Source organism: Salvelinus namaycush, chromosome 7, assembly GCF_016432855.1.
Source record: "Salvelinus namaycush isolate Seneca chromosome 7, SaNama_1.0, whole genome shotgun sequence".
In the NCBI taxonomy this organism is placed as follows: Eukaryota; Metazoa; Chordata; class Actinopteri; order Salmoniformes; family Salmonidae; genus Salvelinus; species Salvelinus namaycush.
The window spans coordinates 50,105,943-50,123,895 of record NC_052313.1 but is presented as its reverse complement, the minus strand read 5'-3'; the positions used below and the strand labels follow the sequence as shown (position 1 = coordinate 50,123,895).

The 17,953-nt window shown below is 42.2% G+C and overlaps 2 protein-coding genes across 2 annotated transcripts; one reads left to right on the top strand and one right to left on the bottom strand.

Annotated features, from left to right (window-relative positions):
- The first annotated feature begins 229 nt into the window (after positions 1–229).
- On the top strand, positions 230–9,217 carry LOC120050809 (ephrin-A2-like). The gene is made up of 4 exons (XM_038997339.1): positions 230–270; positions 6,453–6,745; positions 7,671–7,736; positions 9,084–9,217. Exons 1-4 carry the CDS (start codon positions 230–232, stop codon positions 9,215–9,217), a joined length of 534 nt encoding a protein of 177 aa, XP_038853267.1.
- A 5,590-nt stretch (positions 9,218–14,807) lies between these two features.
- On the bottom strand, positions 14,808–17,885 carry LOC120050507 (tumor necrosis factor ligand superfamily member 10-like). Its single transcript, XM_038997096.1, has 2 exons — positions 17,574–17,885; positions 14,808–16,433 (listed from the first exon to the last, which is right to left on the bottom strand). Exons 1-2 carry the CDS (start codon positions 17,721–17,723, stop codon positions 15,798–15,800), a joined length of 786 nt encoding a protein of 261 aa, XP_038853024.1. The 5' UTR covers positions 17,724–17,885; the 3' UTR covers positions 14,808–15,797.
- Between the last annotated feature and the right edge of the window lie 68 nt (positions 17,886–17,953).

The following is a 17,953-nucleotide window of genomic DNA, read 5'->3' as shown; positions in this document are numbered from 1 at the left end:
ACACACACACACACACACACACACACACACACACACACACACACACACACACACACACACACACACACACACAGCCTGAGTGCGATGGGGCTGTTTACATAAGGGCCTGCCCTGGGACGAGTGAGAGCTGTCATCCTGCCAGAAAGAGAGAGAAAGAGAGAGTGGGGGTGAGAGGGAGAGAGAGAGCAAACAGCCTGTTTGATCTTTTTACTGAGGGATGGAGTGAGAGATGGTGAAAAGGAACTGTTTAGAGAAGAGGAAGGACAACTGGTAAGAAAAAGAAAACAGAAGATGGAGAAATGAGAAAGAAATGGAGGGTAGAGAAGGACATGGAGGGAAGATAAGGAGAAGGAGGGAAGAGAAGAGAAGGAGAAAAGAGAAGGAGATGGAGGGACGAGAAGGAGAAAGAGAAGGAGATGGAGGGAAGAGATGGAGGGAAGAAAAGGAGGAGGAAAGAGAAGGAGATGGAGGGAAGAGAAGAGAAGGAGATGGAGGGAAGAGAAGAAGATGAGGGAAGAGAAGGAGATGGAGGGAAGAGAAGGAGATGGAGGGAAGAGAAGGAGATGGAGGGAAGAGAAGGAGATGGAGGAAAAAGAAGGAGATGGAGGGAAGAGAAGGAGATGGAGGAAAGGGAAGGAGATGGAGGGAAAGTGGAGAGGGTCATGGTAGGAGAAAGGGAATGGTAAGACCTAGAGGAAAAGGCAAGAATAGAGAGAAGGGGGGGATAAAGGATATGGATTCCCCTGTTTCCCTCAGTTCAATGTGTCCTCTTTCAGGCTCTTAATCTACATTAACACACACACACGCTGCCTTCATGTCTGCACTCAGTGCTTAAAATAAAGTTTGTGTGTGTGTGTGTATGTGGGTGGGTGTGCAAGTGTGTGTGTGTGTGTGTGTGTGTGTGTGTGTGTGTGTGTGTATGAGGGGGTTGTAACCAAGGTCAAAACCACTTAAGTGTCTGTCTTATGTAACCCCCCCCAGTCCAAATATTCCCCCGCTATGTCTGTGTCTGAGCTGCATACTAAGGTGGACACACACACAGACACACACTCTCTTTAAAGCGAAAGGGTGTGTATCGATTTAGCATGGTGTGCAGATTCCCACCACAACCCCTATACAAGGATTAAAATGAGAGCGCCAGAGGAACACACACACATCGCTTCTTAACGACACAAACTCTCCTAGCTACTCCTGTATCAGTTAGTTGAGGGGTATCTCTCTTCCTCCCCCGTATCCCCCTTCCTCCTCTTTCCTCTCTTTCATCTCGCCATTAGGCCCACAGGCTAAGGAGGTGTGTCTTTGTGTGTGTGTGTTTCTTTGTGTGTGTGTCTTTGTGTGTGTGTGTGTGTGTGTGTGTGTGTGTGTGTTTAAAGGAAGAGAAACAGCAGAGCTAGCAGTAGTTAATTAATACACATCAAAAGGACCATTAAATATGAAACAGCTACACAGCACAGCCAACAGCAGCAACAGTTTGGCTGACCTGAATAATTCACACAAGAGCTTACCCTGTGTGTGTGTGTGTGTGTGTGTGTGTGTGTGTGTTTGTGTGTGTGTGTGTGTGTGTGTGTGTGTGTAATGTGAATTATTCAGAATATAGCTTACCCTTCTGCCCAACACTCTACTTTGTTAACAAGAAAAATATTTATTTATACGCTTTTAGTCTCTTTACCTTTATATATCTATTTATAATTAGTGCTGTCAATATCTCTATCAATCATGTTACTACAGTTGAAGTCGGAAGTTTACATACACCTTAGCCAAATACATTTAAACTCAGTTTTTCACAATTCCTGACATTTAATCCTAGTAAGAATTCCCTGTCTTAGGTCAGTTAGGATCACCACTTTATTTTAAGAGTGTGAAATATCAGAATAATAGTAGAGAGAATGATTTATTTCAGCATTTATTTATTTCATCACATTCCCAGAGGGCCAGAAGTTTACATACACTCAATTAGTATTTGGTAGCATTAACTTTAAATTGTTTAACTTGGGTCAAACATTTCGGGTAGCCTTCCACAAGCTTCCCACAATAAGTTGGGTGAATTTTGGCCCATCCCTCCTGACAGAGCTGGTGTAACTGAGTCAGGTTTGTAGGCCTCGCACACGCTTTTTCAGGTCTGCCCACAAATTTTCTATAGGATTGAGGTCAGGGCTTTGTGATAGCCAATCCAATACCTTGACTATGTTGTCCTTAAGCCATTTTGCCATAACTTTGGAAGTATGCTTGGGGTCATTGTCCATTTGGAAGACCCATTTGCGACCAAGCTTTAACTTCCTGACTGATGTCTTGAGATGTTGCTTCAATATATCCACATAATTCTCCTGCCTCATGATGCTATTTATTTTGTGAAGTGCACCAGTCCCTCCTGCAGCAAAGCACCCCCACAACATGATGCTGCCACCCCCGTGCTTCACGGTTGGGATGGTGTTCTTCGGCTTGCAAGCCTCCCCCTTTTTCCTCCAAACATAACGATGGTCATTATGGCCAAACAGTTCTATTTTTGTTTCATCAGACCAGAGGACATTTCTCCAAAAAGTACGATCTTTGTCCCCATGTGCAGTTGCAAACCGCAGTCTGGCTTTTTATGGCGGTTTTGGAGCAGTGGCTTTTTCCTTGCTGAGCGGCCTTTCAGATTGTCGATATAGGACTCATTTTACTGTGGATATAGACATGTTTTACCTGTTTCCTCCAGCATCTTCACAAGGTCCTTTGCTGTTGTTCTGGGATTGATTTGCACTTTTCGCACCAAAGTACGTTCATCTCTAGGAGACAGAACGCGTCTCCTTCCTGAGTGGTATGACGGCTGCATGGTCCCAATTGTGTTTATACTTGCGTACTATTGTTTGTACAGATGAACGTGGTACCGTCAGGCGTTTGGAAATTGCTCCCAAGGATGAACCAGACGTGTGGAGGTCTACAATTGTTTTTCTGAGGTCTTGGCTGATTTGTTTTGATTTTCCCATGATGTCAAGCACTGAGTTTGAAGGTAGGCCTTGAAATACATCCACAGGTACACCTCCAATTGACTCAAATTATGTCAATTAGCCTAGCAGAAGCTTCTAAAGCCATGACATAATTTTCTGGAATTTTCCAAGCTGTTTAAAGGCACAGTCAACTTAGTGTATGTAAACTTCTGACCCACTGGAATTGTGATACAGTGAATTATAAGTGAAATAATCTGTCTGTAAACAATTGTTGGAATAATGACACGTGTCATGCACAAAGTAGATGTCCTAAACGACTTGCCAAAACTATAGTTTGTTAACAAGAAATGTGTGGATTGGTTGAAAAATTAGTTTTAATGACTCCAACCTAAGTCTATGTAAACTTCTGACTTCAACTGTATCTCTATTAGTGCTGTCAATATCTCTATCAATCATGTTACTTATCCAATCACCCCTGTTATAGCTCAGTCAGTCCTGTTACTATCTCAGTCAATCCTGTTACTATCTCTATCTGTCACGTTCCTGACCTGTTTTCCTTTGTCTTGTATTTATTTTAGTTGGTCAGGGTGTGAGTTGGGTGGGTTTGTCTATGGTTGATTTTCTATATTGGGATTTTTGTGTTCGGCCTGGTATGATTCTCAATCAGAGGCAGCTGTCAATCGTTGTCCCTGATTGAGAATTATACTTAGGCAGCCTGGGTTTCACGTGTGTTTGGTGGGTGTTTGTTTCCGTGTTTGTGTTTTTCACCACACGGTACTGTATCTGTTTTCTGCACTTCGTTTATTTGTTTTGTATTTTCAGTGTTCAGTTTTTCCGTTATAATAAATCATTCATCATGAACACTAACCACTCCGCGTATTGGTCCGATCCTTCTCGCCTCTCCTCGTCCGAGGAGGAGGAATATGACGACTACCGTTACACTATCAGTCCTGTTACCATCTCTATCAGTCCTGTTAATATCTCAAACAGTCCTGTTACCATCTCAATCAGTCCTGTTACTATCTCAGTCAGTCCTGATACCATCTCAGTCAGTCCTGTTACTATAGTCAGTCAGTCCTGTTACTATATCAGTCCTGTTACTATAGTCAGTCAGTCCTGTCACTATCTCAATCATCCCTGTTAGGCTACTCTCTCTAACTCACCCCCAATATTGGGTATGTAACAGAATATACTTAGGCCGGGATTCAATCCGTTCGCACATTGAAACACGCTTGGCATTTAAAGGTCATTTCCGATTGAGCAATGTGGGAACATTGCCTGTAATGCACGATTGGATTGGATCCAGCCCTTATTCAGATTACTTCTACATCTCCACCAGTGAATAGCTCGCAATGTCAAGAACATAAATGGTAGTAAATTAACAAAATAAAAATCTGATTATATGAAACCCCATGAGGCTAGAGAGTTGCATTATTTTGACCGGCCAGCTATGTGTGTAGATCTTCTCATTTTACTATTGGTTTTCATTCTCAGGGTTGAAAACGGAAAGAGTGGAACAGAGCTGCTGCACTATGGGCGTCGCTTGATGTCTGTGTGTGTTTCCCCCTGAGCGGATGCCTATTTCTAGATCGGTGGGGGGCAAGGTTTGGCCACTGGAGGAGAAAAGCTGCGTTTCTGTTTTAGAGAAGAAATCCTCACAACCTAAACCCTTCACACAGTGTTTTAACCATGTTGTGTTGCGGTCTAGGTTCCACCATGACTGCAGGGTTGCGGTCAATATAAATGACTACCTCGACACACAATGAAGCACATCCACACAGGTCTTTCTATAAACTAGGGTACCAGTGAGGATTTCTTATACTGGACAACTTGTTAACAAGTCATTGATAATAATCTGCCAATTTTTTTTCATGTCATTAGATTAAGATACAGTATAAGGGGGATCATACACTACATGCCAAGGTTGACTACTTTGAAGAATCTAAAATCTAAAATATATTTTGATTCGTTTAACACTTTTTGGGTTACTACATGATTCCATGTGTGTTGTTTCATAGTTGTGATGTCTTCACTATTATTCTACAATGTAGAAAATAGTAAAAATAAAGAAAAACTCTTGAATGAGTAGGTGTCCAAACCTTTGACTGGTACTGTATGTCCAGAATATTTTGGTGTCTCATTCCTGAGTCTAGCTGTGCGCAATTGTGTAAGATAGACTATTGCACAACACCCAACACTCTTCCTATTAATTATTCTGGATATAATGACGACAAATTACATAGCCTAGTAGGCTTATTCACAACATGATCTGGTAATGAAATACATGACAAATCCATTTTATTTTCCATGTTACACCTGCCATTTTAAACAACAAGGGGCTTGAAGTAGCCCACCAGAACATGAATTTGGAGCTCAGAAATTCAAGTACTAGAATATGCCTACTTTGCATTGAAAATCTGACATTTCCTCAATTTGGTGCTTGAAAATTCCTTCTAATTATTGTTGCCAATTTATAAGTTCTCCTGCTCCCATATAATTTTCTGAGATTTCATTTTTGATCTGTTTTTGCCACTCGTTTGTTTCCTGACGCAACTATGTTGCCGTAAAACCACGTGCGGTTGTTATGAGGACGACAACATCTAGTGAAAAATCGCCATGCATGCATCCGATCTATTTAGTCAGGCAATGTCCACATTATTCTCACATATTTTAAAACGTAATAATAATACTTAGAATATCAAGGCCTAAAAAAAACCTGTTTCTTAAGGTGGTAATGACCTACTTTTTGCATGCTTTTTGGGTGGATGGGAGTTCTATATTAGGCCCTACACGTACAATTATATCAATTATACAATTGTTTAACATTGTTGAGATCCTTGAAAAGGACAATAGAGGGCTTGAAAGCGTCCCTGAACGTCCTTGAATCAGATTTGCCAGTGTGTGTATGAACCCTACTTAAAGGATGTATAGTCCTAGTCCTGTGTTGTTGTATAGGTGGAGTCATGGGCTAATTTGCATGTATTCCCTTTTATTCCTCTAGGTACACATCTGGAACAGCATGAAAATCCTTTTTTATCTTGTTTCAAACCATTTAGAAATGTTTTGCCCAATGTCACACTGGCCTCATTATTAAATAGAAAGACCCACATACATTTTCAGCAGAAAGTAGAGTTGTGCGCATGTGTTTGTATCTTTGTGTAATGTGTGTGTGTGTGTGTGTGTGTGTATCCGCTTGGTCACGGTGGTTGAGCACTCTGATTAATGCTTACAGACAGACAACAGATGGGGGAGAGAGGTGAGATATGAGGGGAGAGAGGATATAGATGGTGGAGGACAGGGAGTTGGAGAGAGATATGAGGAGTGGGAGAGAGATATGAGGAATGGGAGAGAGGGAGAAACAGAAGCAAGGAGAGAGAGAGAGAGAGAGAGAGAGAGAGAGAGAGAGAGAGAGAGAGAGAGAGAGAGAGAGACAGCTAGATGGAAAGAGAAAGCAGTGTAAATCCATCCTAACCCTGTGGTTGTGTTGTGGCAGTGTTTTAACCATGTTGTTATGTTGCGGTCTAGGTTCCACCATGACTACAGGGTTGCGGTCAATATAAATGACTACCTCGACATCTACTGTCCATTCTACACCAATGGCCCTCCGGCTCACGGTCGAATGGAACGCTATATCCTGTTCATGGTCAACCACGAGGGGTACACTTCCTGTCAACACAGGATGAGGGGGTTCAAACGCTGGGAGTGCAACCGTCCTACCGGTCCTGACGGTCCCCTGCGCTTCTCAGAAAAGTTCCAGCTGTTTACGCCTTTCTCCCTGGGCTTCGAGTTCAGGCCAGGACACGAATACTACTATATCTGTGCGTAATATGTCATACCACTACAATATAACTAATATGTGAGCAATATCTTGTACTACAGTACTACGACTATAAATGTGAGTAATATCTTGTACTACTACAGTACTACCACTATAAATAGGATAAATGTGTCATACTACTGCAGTACTACCACTATAAATGTGAGTAATATCTTGTAATATCTTGTACTACTACAGTACTACCACTATAAATGTGAGTAATATATTGTACTACTACAGTACTACTACTATAAATGTGAGTAATATCTTGTACTACTACAGTATTACTACTATAAATGTGAGTAATATCTTGTACTACTACAGTACTACTACTATAAATGGAAAAAATATGTCGTACTACTGCAGTACAACAACAACATATTATGGGGTGAGTTGAAATGTCCATTTAAGTTGAATTTGACATGAATGCGTGACGAAGTACAATTTTTAACTTCAATGTAAGTTAAACTTCAATGTAAGTTAAGGATTTACTCCTCTTACTGCTACAGTACAACTACTAGTATATGTATTACTACTGCTATGAGGAGAGAGAGAAGAGGAGGAACGAGAGAAAGGTAGAGGGAGGGCAGAGGAAGGGTCATGGTTATTTCCTCTGAGTAGCAGATTTTTATGATGTTGCTCTGAGGTCAGACTTGGCTCTTCTTATCCTCTTACTGTGTGTGTGTGTGTGTGTGTGTGTGTGTGTGTGTGTGTGTGTGTGTGTGTGTGTGTGTGTGTGTGTGTGTGTGTGTGTGTGTGTGTGTGTGTTTGTAATTGTGTGTGTCTCCCTTTCAACCTCATGGACACCAGATGTAGTGGGATCACCCAGGTCTAACTTGGACCCCATTCACAGTGGCGTAACCGACATAGCAAACTACAAACTATCTCCATCTAATTTTCTTTCCCTCCCTCTTTCTCTCTGTCAGCGTCTCCTCATCCCAACCATGTAGGGAGGCCGTGTCTGAGGCTGAAGGTGTATGTCAGACCCCCAGGTAAGTCACGCTCTAACTACACACACACACACACACACACAAACACACACACAGAGAAGACAGGACAGTAGAAAGACAGACAGAAATCCTCTCCTTCAAGTTCCTAATAGAGACATGACTCCTCTCCATTCAATGTAGTTCCTAATAGAGACATGACTCCTCTCCATTCAATTTAGTTCCTAATAGAGACCTGACTCCTCTCCTTCAAGTTCCTAATAGAGACATGACTCCTCTCCATTCAATGTAGTTCCTAATAGAGACATGAATCCTCTCCTTTCAATTTAGTTCCTAATAGAGACATGACTCCTCTCCATTCAATTTAGTTCCTAATAGAGACATGACTCCTCTCCATTCAATTTAGTTCCTAATAGAGACATGAGTCCTCTCCTTAAATGTAGTTCCTAATAGAGACATGACTCCTCCCCTTTAAATGTAGTTCCTAATAGAGACATGACTCCTCCCCTTTAAATGTAGTTCCTAATAGAGACATGACTCCTCCCCTTTAAATGTAGTTCCTAATAGAGACATGACTCCTCCCCTTTAAATGTAGTTCCTAATAGAGACATGACTCCTCTCCTTTAAATTCAGTTCCTAATAGAGACATGACTCCTCTCCTTTAAATGTAGTTCCTAATAGAGACATGAGTCCTCTCTTTAAATGTAGTTCCTAATAGAGACATGACTCCTCCCCTTTAAATGTAGTTCCTAATAGACATGACTCCTCTCCTTTAAATTCAGTTCCTAATAGAGACATGACTCCTCTCCTCTGTAATTACAATTTTTTTCTGACTCTGACATAGAAACCTCATCTTCTTCTAAAGACTCTACAATTATCACTGTGACTGTGTGTGTGTGTGTGTGTGTGTGTGTGTGTGTGTGTGTGTGTGTGTGTGTGTGTGTGTGTGTATGTAACTGTATTAAATTGTAATTAGGTTGCTTAAACCCCCTGCTGAGGTCTTGGCGACATTAGTCTCCTCTCTCTCTTTCTCCTCTTACACTTTCTCTCATTCTCTTTCTCTCTCGCTGTATCTGGAATTCCAACACTTTCTTCTTATTATTCCTGTTATTTTCTGTCTATTTTAGTCATTTTCTCTCCATTCTGTTGTTCTCTCTCCAATCAGTTGGTTGTTAAGATGTCTTTCACTCTGCTTCCAAATGCTTCTATCATTTTCTCTCCGCTTGCAGATCGTTCTGGCCTTCTCTTTCTCTCTGTTCTATTCTGTCCCATCTCTCCTTTCAGATGTTTTCTGTCCTCTCTGTTCTGTTGTTTTCTTTCTCTCTGTCTGTTCAGAGTTCAGTGTTTTCGCTCTCTGTTGAGTCATGCTGTCATTCTCTCTGTCTGTTCCAGGCAGTTCAGGGTTTGACTCTCCAGAGCCCTTTTTGACTGATGGAGCTGCAGACTGGAGCCCAGAGTCCCTGCTAGCCCCAGCCCTAATACCCAGCCTTGCCACACTGCTACTGTGCTTCCTCTCATCGCTGTGACCCCCCCCCCCCCCCTCTAACAACACCTAGACCAGAGTCTTTGCTGGAAGACTGCCTGTAGGACTGCCTGGCTGGCTGTCCCTCAAACCCCCACACGCTCAGGGAGAAACTCTCTTTCAGTCCTGGATTAAAAACCACTGTGGGTCCCCAGGACAAGCATTTACAGCCCCTGGGCTAATTCATGGATGAAGAGCCCCTAGTCTAAACTTAACCCTAACCCCCCCGGGGTGTCTGAAGGGACATGGATGGTGGGTGGCGGTAGTTGGCTGGACACACATGCATGACCACTGTGAATCTGGACTGAACTGACTAAACTGATGGTGTTTCTGTTATGTTTATATGATCACATATAATTTAACTGAAGATGGTTCTATGGATGTCATGGTTATATTTGAAATGGACAGTTAATTAGACTTCCAAAGTGCAAATTCTGATCTGACACTCAGAAGCCTTCTGATGGACAGTAAAGCAACTCAACTATATTTACTGCTGCAACCCCCAGCCCACAGAGGGAAGAGGAGAAGGAGGGGGAGAGGGAAACAGGCAATGTGAGAGAAATAAACAAAGAAAAGGAGAGAGAAAGAGTCTCGGGACCGAGACTTCTTTAATGTCGGGAAGGGAACATAATGAGAAAGCACTGTGTTCACAGAAACAAACAAGAACACTGACACGTTTCTACCCTGTTTCATCTTATTTTTGTTCCGTTTAAACGCACCATCAATTATTCGAGAGAGAGAGAAGTTTGGTCCTTGCTTTATTCTCTAACCCTAAAACCGTGGATGATGACTCAATATTCTGTTCCTCTGATGTTGCGTGTCTTAGTGTGTGTAATCCGCCGGTAGTTGGTTCTATGTTTTATCATGTACAGCATTTACGCTAAGGCGATCCCTGCCATGGTTTAATGTATAAAAGGCTTCCTTCACGTCTCCATTTCATCAGTTTGTCTCCTGTTCTGATCTGTTGTTTTTGTCAAGATGATGAGAGACAGGAGAGAAACACACCAATAAAGGTTGTTTTGTCTACAAAGTGACTGACAGTGATTATTGTCTTCTATACAGTAACACGGGAATAGTTGCTATTTCTTGGTTGACACCATTGCCCTCTGCTGGCCAGTGAGTGTCACAGCTTTATCTCTAAATTCAGGGGGAAACCCAAGTTATTTGTAATGGGGAGGGAAAGCCAGTTTTCTGTAAAAACATGTTTTTGGTTAATGGCTTTCCAATTCATTACTGTCACTTAAAAAACTATGAGAGAGAAAAATGTCAAATAGAAAATGAACAGCAACAAAACTGTTATGCACAGACCTACACTAGGGCTGAAGTATGTCTTGGCTTGGGAAAACTCCTAGCCTTAGGTCATACTACAAAACATACAGTTTTATGAACCAGAATGCTAACTTATGGCACCTCGAGGTGTCTCTTGAGGTCCTGGATCTCTCTCTCCATGTGGTAGATATCATCAGACAACTGCCTGTGGCCGGACTGGGCCTTCATCAGTTGGCAGTGGAGACGCTTCACGATGGCATCATACCGTCTGTTCTGGATCTGAGAACAACACACTTGGGTTTTAAACAGATATTGTACTTTTTGATTTTTGTTGACATTGTCTTGCATTTCTTTCCTTTTGCATGTACACCACTTTGAGCTGCATGTTCGAAAGGTACCAGATAAAAAGTTATTTTTATTATGAATACTGTACATGGTGGGTCTTTATCTAACATAAACTGTCTGGAGTGAGTTATTTTCTGTTGGATTAGAGGAAAAAGGGGGTAAGTGAGCATCTGACAACAGGGATTCACTACCGTACCTCGATATGCTTATTGATCAGTGTGTGACTCTCAAACTCCTTCAAGATGAGCTCTCTTCTCTCAGTCACCATCTTCCTCCGGTCTGAGATCTGCCCCCTCATGTCATCCATCTCTTTCTGTCAAGAGATTGCAGTTTTATTACTGATTCACGATAACAACTTGCGAACAGTTGAAGTGGAGAAGACAGGGATCACAGGACAAAATTAACGTGTTTTTTTAACGTATCCCATATGACTGTAATCTGTCAACATCGACACTGGTTCCTCAGCTGCTCTGACCTGTGCCTGCTTCACAGCGTTCCCCTCTGGGTTTTCCAGGTCGGCCCTCAGCTCCTCTCTGTGAGCACTCTGACCAGAGCCCTCTTCTCCACTAGCTCCCTGTGAGCCCTCGTCTGGCTCTCCGCTTGCGAGACGGCTGTCCGGTGGCCCTCCATCTTGTTCCGGTAGGTGTTGTAACCGGCCAACACGCAGCTGGAGTTGTCCTCCTCTTCCTCGATCAGCAGTCGGGCTCTGTGTTTTCGTTGTAGACGGTGATGGAACGCAAGCCCAGGTCTTGCAGGTGTTCCATCTCACCCTCCAGGATGAGAATCTGCCTCACGTTGGATTTTAACTCCACTTCAGCTTCTTTGCCTTTCTTCTCAATGTCTGATAGTATGGCCTGGTAGCAGATGAAAACAGCATTGCTTTACACTGAGTGTTAAAACAAATGCTCTAATATTAATGTTGCATGGAAAATGTATATAATGTAAGCAGCAATAATTACAGTGTTCCTGGAGTTTTAAAATGTTACTGGTCAGTGTGTTAGCAGGTAAGGAGAGATTCACCTGGAGAGAGCTGAGCACTTGTTGTTTCTCCTGGAGGGCCACAATCTGGGCATATCCTTGTTGAGAGACGTCTTCTAAAGCTTGTGTTAGAGAGAAGTCAGGCACTCCGTGTGGCTCTACAGCAATACATGGAAGGGACGCTGTCACGTCTGAAGAAATAATGTGGTTTGTTATTAGTTAAGCTAGCTAGCTTCCTAAATTAGCTTGTTGTAGTCCTACTAACGTTAGCTCTTTAATAGCCCCAACCCCAACAACTTTAGGCATACTTTCTGCTGTTTTAGCAAAGCTTCCCAAGATAATACAGATAGTCCAACATTTTATAAGGAATTTGCTATATGTTTTCTTGCCATTTTCCACCGTCATCCCAGCAGAGTTGGCCATGTTGACACGTTTGTTGTTGTGCGCGAAACAGAGTTGATTTTCGCGCTCAGCTCAGCACGTGCGCTCTCTTGGCCTGGCGGACGTTCTTGGGGGGTTTCCGGTGTGATTCCCCCAATACGCCCCATATTGACTGACTGCACCTTTGCCGAGTAAAAGAATATACTTATGTTAAGAATTAAACAATTAAAGAAACCACAAGTTCGGACACACCCAAAGAGTTCCATTGAATTGAGTGGCTCATCTTCATTTTCCAGATATTGGAGAAACGTTCATTTGTGCCATTCCCTCTCAAAATGTAGGGGAAATAAATAGTGATTGTTATTAAAATCCACTAGTCAGTGAAGTAAACTAAGGGAAATGTGGCCCTAATTTTCGTATTAATTTATTTTACAATGGATTGCCAGATGTCCGGATTTGATTCTATACATAATTTGTATGTGATAAATGACAGGTTTCTGGTGGTATGAGACAGTATAAATGTCAGTTATGTGTATTTACATGTTTCTTTGTTCCCAGTGTGAGGCCATAGCCTACTGGTTAGGTCCACAAGTGGTGTTTTAGGGTTAGCGAATAAAGTAGGGACCATTCTCTCTCTCGCTCTCTCTATATCTTTATAAATCTCATTTATGATATGAAAAGACGGCAGTTATGGAGAAAATGTGTCTGTAGGCTATTTGATTGCACACAGCAGCCCTCCAGGATATGTACTCAGTCACCCATTTTGTTTCCTTACTAAAACCAGAATATAGGAAGGATATAAGTGTAGTATCTGGGATCTATATCTGTTTATATTAGTTACTATGCTGTTACTAAGCAGTGATGTATTGCGTTAGTGTTAGATAACTACACCTAATAGGAAATGCACATGCACACTATTGTGCCGGGGGCTGTAGAGCACGAGAGGTTTTGACTAAACGAAAACTAACTGTACTCCCGTCTCCTGCCTGGTCATTTCTCCACAACACAAATATTACAATAACAAAGCCAGTACTGATACATCCCCATTACGCTTCCACGCACACTTCCCGTAAGTGTGTGCGCGTGTGTGATGGGATCAAGTCCTTTCAGTTTTTGTGCAGCCTACTGGAAATGTATTGCGACCATCCAGATGAACAAAACAAGGTTTCTTTCCCAGGCCCATGCAGCCTATAAAGCCATGACCCAGTAGGATTTGGCTGTGAAGGCGCTAGCTGGGCTGAAGGCTGGTGAGGGACCCACCATTTGCTAAACAATAGCCGATAGATTTGATTTATTAGCACAGGTCCTGACAGTTATTTGTGCTGGTGTAAGCGATGTGAAATGGCTAGCTAGGTAGCGGTGGTGCGCGCTAGCAGCCTTTTAGTCGGTGACGTCACTTGCTCTGAAACCTTGAAGTAGTGGTTCCACTTTGTGGAGCGATGGGTAACGATGCTTCGTGGGTGACTGTTGTTGATGTGTGCAGAGGGTCCCTGGTTCGCGCCCGGTTTGAGGGAACGGTTTGAGGGAACGGACTAAAGTTAAAACTGTTACACTGGTGGATGTAAATATTTTGATTGGGTTTGTTTTCGCACTAAAAATAGCAAATTGTTTGAATGTGATGACAGTTGGAGTTCCCCATTTGTGGTTGAATGCTTAGGTATAGGGAAAACACTGGGCTATTATTGTTAACATGTTTGCCTCCAGATGCTAAAGTTCTGAGTTATTAGCTGCTGTGGTTTCTGAGTCTTGTGGCTTTATAGAGACACGTTTACGGTGTACGCAATAGGTACAGGTGTGTGCCGGTTCCCCATAACCAGTTCTGAAAACAAAACGTATGTGCTGCAGTGAACATCATGATCTTATAGGCTATTGAGCCATTACATCCTATGCACTTTTTATGCGTTTGAATTTCTCATGTGTGTTTGATTAAATAGAGCCCTCCTCAGTCAATCTCAGTCTGTCCCATAGACACAACAGGATAAACTGTATGTATGACTCAACAGGGTGCTCCCCCTCCCTCCTACTGTCCCTCCCTTCCTCCAATCCCACCCTCCTTCCAATCCCTCCCTCCATCTGTGACTCACTATAACCACAACTATTTCCTGTCTGGTTCCCTGACATTGTCTCTCATTCCCTGTGTTTCATCAGCACTAAAACGTGTGTGCCAAAGAGACGGTTTTGACTAGGTCACAGGTGTTCCTGTTTTTACCCTAGTCTGCATTGTGTCAACACAACAAAACATTAACTAAAAGTATCTGTTGCTATTATTTTGTCCACTCCATCCTTCCTCAAAATAGGAAGAGAGACAGTGAAGAGGGGATGCATGGAGATACAGTACCATTAATAGCTCTAAAACAGGGGTTGTTGGCTGTGGGTGGTCAACTACATTAATACCCTGTTATTCATCTCATCTGCTGTTATTTGGGCTACTTGTGTTTTGAGGTGAATACTGAGGTTTCCATGTGTTTGATGCCATTCCATTTGCTCCGTTCCATACATTATTATGAGCTGTCCTCCCCTCAGCAGCCTCTACTGATTTGAAGTATAGTAATTTGATGGCATCAGCAGTTTTACAAATTAAACCTTTATTGAAAGCCGAGCTGATTCGTGTGCTATTGTTGCCCATTTTCTGAAAGGTTATAGAGTGGTGCCAGCTATATGCCAGACTGAAAACAAATGAAACAGTCTTTGTTTGGGTGGACGACTTTAATACTCTCTTAACAGTGCAACTGTAGAGCTGAGATGATGTAGTTAGGTGGCATTAATGCACGCTTTGACATGGAAATGACATGGGAGTGAAGAAAGCTTTCAAGGGAAACATGGTGTATGTGTGTTGAATTGTTCTAATCCAAGCATGGACAGATCGATTCCTCACTTTTCAAATGGATTTTCATGTGAAGAAGGCAAACTGAGCATAGTAATGACATTACGCGTCAACAAAAGAGTATCTCATTTCATTTCAATCAGAGACATGAGGTGAGGTGGGGGATCGGCAGGACTATAGGGGTCAGTGAAATCAGGGAATGAGTAAGGAGCGTAGGGGGCCTCTAAATGTGCATGACACAGCACTCCCAGCATGCAACACTAACTGGAGTTATTCCCTTCTAACCACAGAAAGCACATCGAGGCGCCCTGCGCTCGTACGCCTGAGGGACAGTGTCAAGTTTTCAGAGATGTGCTGAGGTAAAACAGTTTCTCAGGGTGAAACGTAATGGTCTAATGGTATCCCTGTTTTCCTATCAAATGGGTTGAAGCATGGCAATATTGGTGATAATAACAGAGCATTTATAATCTCTCTCCTGTATTTTTACAATTGTATATGGCTTTATTGGAATGTTCTATAAACACAAAAAACTGAACACAGAATTGAATACGAGAGACATCAGAAAATACATTAATATTGAAAACTTCATAAAACTAAATTAAAAGTAAGCCAAATTCAGTTTGTTTTCGCAGTATAAAAATACAAAAATCTATTCCATATGCAGACAGTCCAGCTATCTAACAGATATGAATTCCACCTCATCTACAGCCCTGAGCTGGGAATGGGATTAAAGAGATATCAGTTACTAATTTATCAATTAAGTGCCCTGCGTCTCCTTCCTCATTCATCATCTGCTGATTCTGAAGGCCCCGAAGTAGCTTCCCTCAGCTTCCGGGTCCAGCAGCCAGGAGTTGGACACGCTGACATAGATACTGTCCCCGGGCCCCAGGGGGAAAGCCCTTCCCTGCTGCTGACAACACATGTGGTAGTGGCCCCTCTGCCAGTGCCTGGTGCTGCCGCTTTTCATCAGCACAGCTGACTTGGGGGGGGCACTGTGACTGTGACGCTCGTGGAACACGTATTGTATAAGAAGGGCACCAGCCCCGGCCCCAGCTCCATCTACTCTGTGAATGCTAGGCTCTGCTGAAACCCCCCTTCTCCCTGGAGCATGAGACTCAGACTCCAACAGTGACTCCTCTACCTGGTCGTAGTACCTGAAGCAGGTTTTGGCGTAGATGTAGTACAGGCCTTCCTCACGGACCAGGATCCTGCCGTCATGGTACCCGATCTTGGACAGGTGTCCATGGGCGTAGTCCCAGTGGATCATGGTGTTCTGGATGTCTCTCTGGATGTGCCCACTGGGAGGCTGAATGGGCAGGTGGGCTGATGGTGTGACCTCCCTGGGGTTTTTTGGGCACCTCTGTGACTCCCCTCTCTGGAGGTCGTCCGAAGTCTCAACTAGGGCTGGTCCGGTCTGGGTGACCTGAAGTTGCCAACAGAGACAGCGGCAAGAGAGGTTAGAGGTCACAGTAGCCCAAATCCCTCATTGGGCATCGATAAACTGCTGTTAGATGCATTTATAGAGTTATTGACCACTTGTCACTTAATTTTTTTTACTGCAGTAGGCTAAATCAGGGTCACACAGTGTATTTCTTGGTAATCTTAAACAAATCTACTTTGAAACAAGTATTCACCTTCACACACATGGTTGTGGGCTTAAAAAGAAGACATCTGCACCATGTCAGATATAGAGTTGAAATGTATTACATTTTGAGCTTGCATTTCAATATTACCCTTTATATACATGACAGAAGACTGAAATATAACAAAACCGTTTGACATAGAAATATCGGATTTTCTGCAGGTTTTTGAAATAATGTTTATTAATTATGAAAAATATGAATAACATTCCACCCATGAGGCCACTAGGTCACTTTATATGTACAGTATATACTGTATTCTAGTCATAGCTCATCCTATATAACTACTGCTGTACACACCTTTTCTATTGATATACTGTCCCTACTGTCTATACACACCAATATACATATTTATATTCCGGACTCTGACATTATTCATTCTGATATTTCTTAATTTGTTTCTTTTTACTTTTTGGATTATGTGTATATTGTTTTGTATTGTTAGGTATTACTGCACTGTTGGAGCTAGAAACACAAGCATTTCGCTGCACCTGCGATAACATCTGCAAATCTGTGTAAACCAATCAACTTTTATTTGATTTGTTGCTCTCTTGTAATACATAAGGCTACTTTGTAAGCCATAAGCAACAATAGCCAGTAAAACCGTCCATACAATATGAAACACTTTGCCTCTGTTTGAAGTGTAATGTGTTATAGATGTTGTGGTGAGAGAGCAACCACTTGAAATGGATTACATTTAGTGCAATGTGTATTTGTGGCAATCATTGTATATAATCATTTTTTTGTCCAATGTTTTCTTGCAGCACCTGCAAACTGTTATGACAATAACTTTTTTCTTACAAAATACAATTTTGTGCTATAGAATTACATAGATTTTATGATAATTTTTTAGAGGAGACTCTTGGTATAATCCAATCTAAGAGACCTATGCAGTAGTATCTGTATTACTATGATTACCTTACCTGTTGAAGATGACCTGTCAAGTGAAGTACAACAGCAACACTTGATACCACTTGAAGTAATCCCATGAAAACGACGGTACCAATAAGAGTTCTGTTTGAAGTTGGTTCTGTTCTCCTGAGCTGCTGAATTCTTGGCAGACTGCTTTCCATTTCATAAAGATCTGTTTAATACTGAACGTTAAATATCCACTGTGTTTCATAAAAACAGACCCAATGTTAGGCTATGCTTTCCCCGAGATATGTTTGTATTTCAGTGTATTCTCATTACCAATAGAAGTTTTAGGAGGTAGTTTTCTTAGTTTAGTACCCCCCCTCTTTGAGGACCAATCAGATTACAGATGAATTTAAATCGCATTATAACACCACCAGGGGTGCTGTTG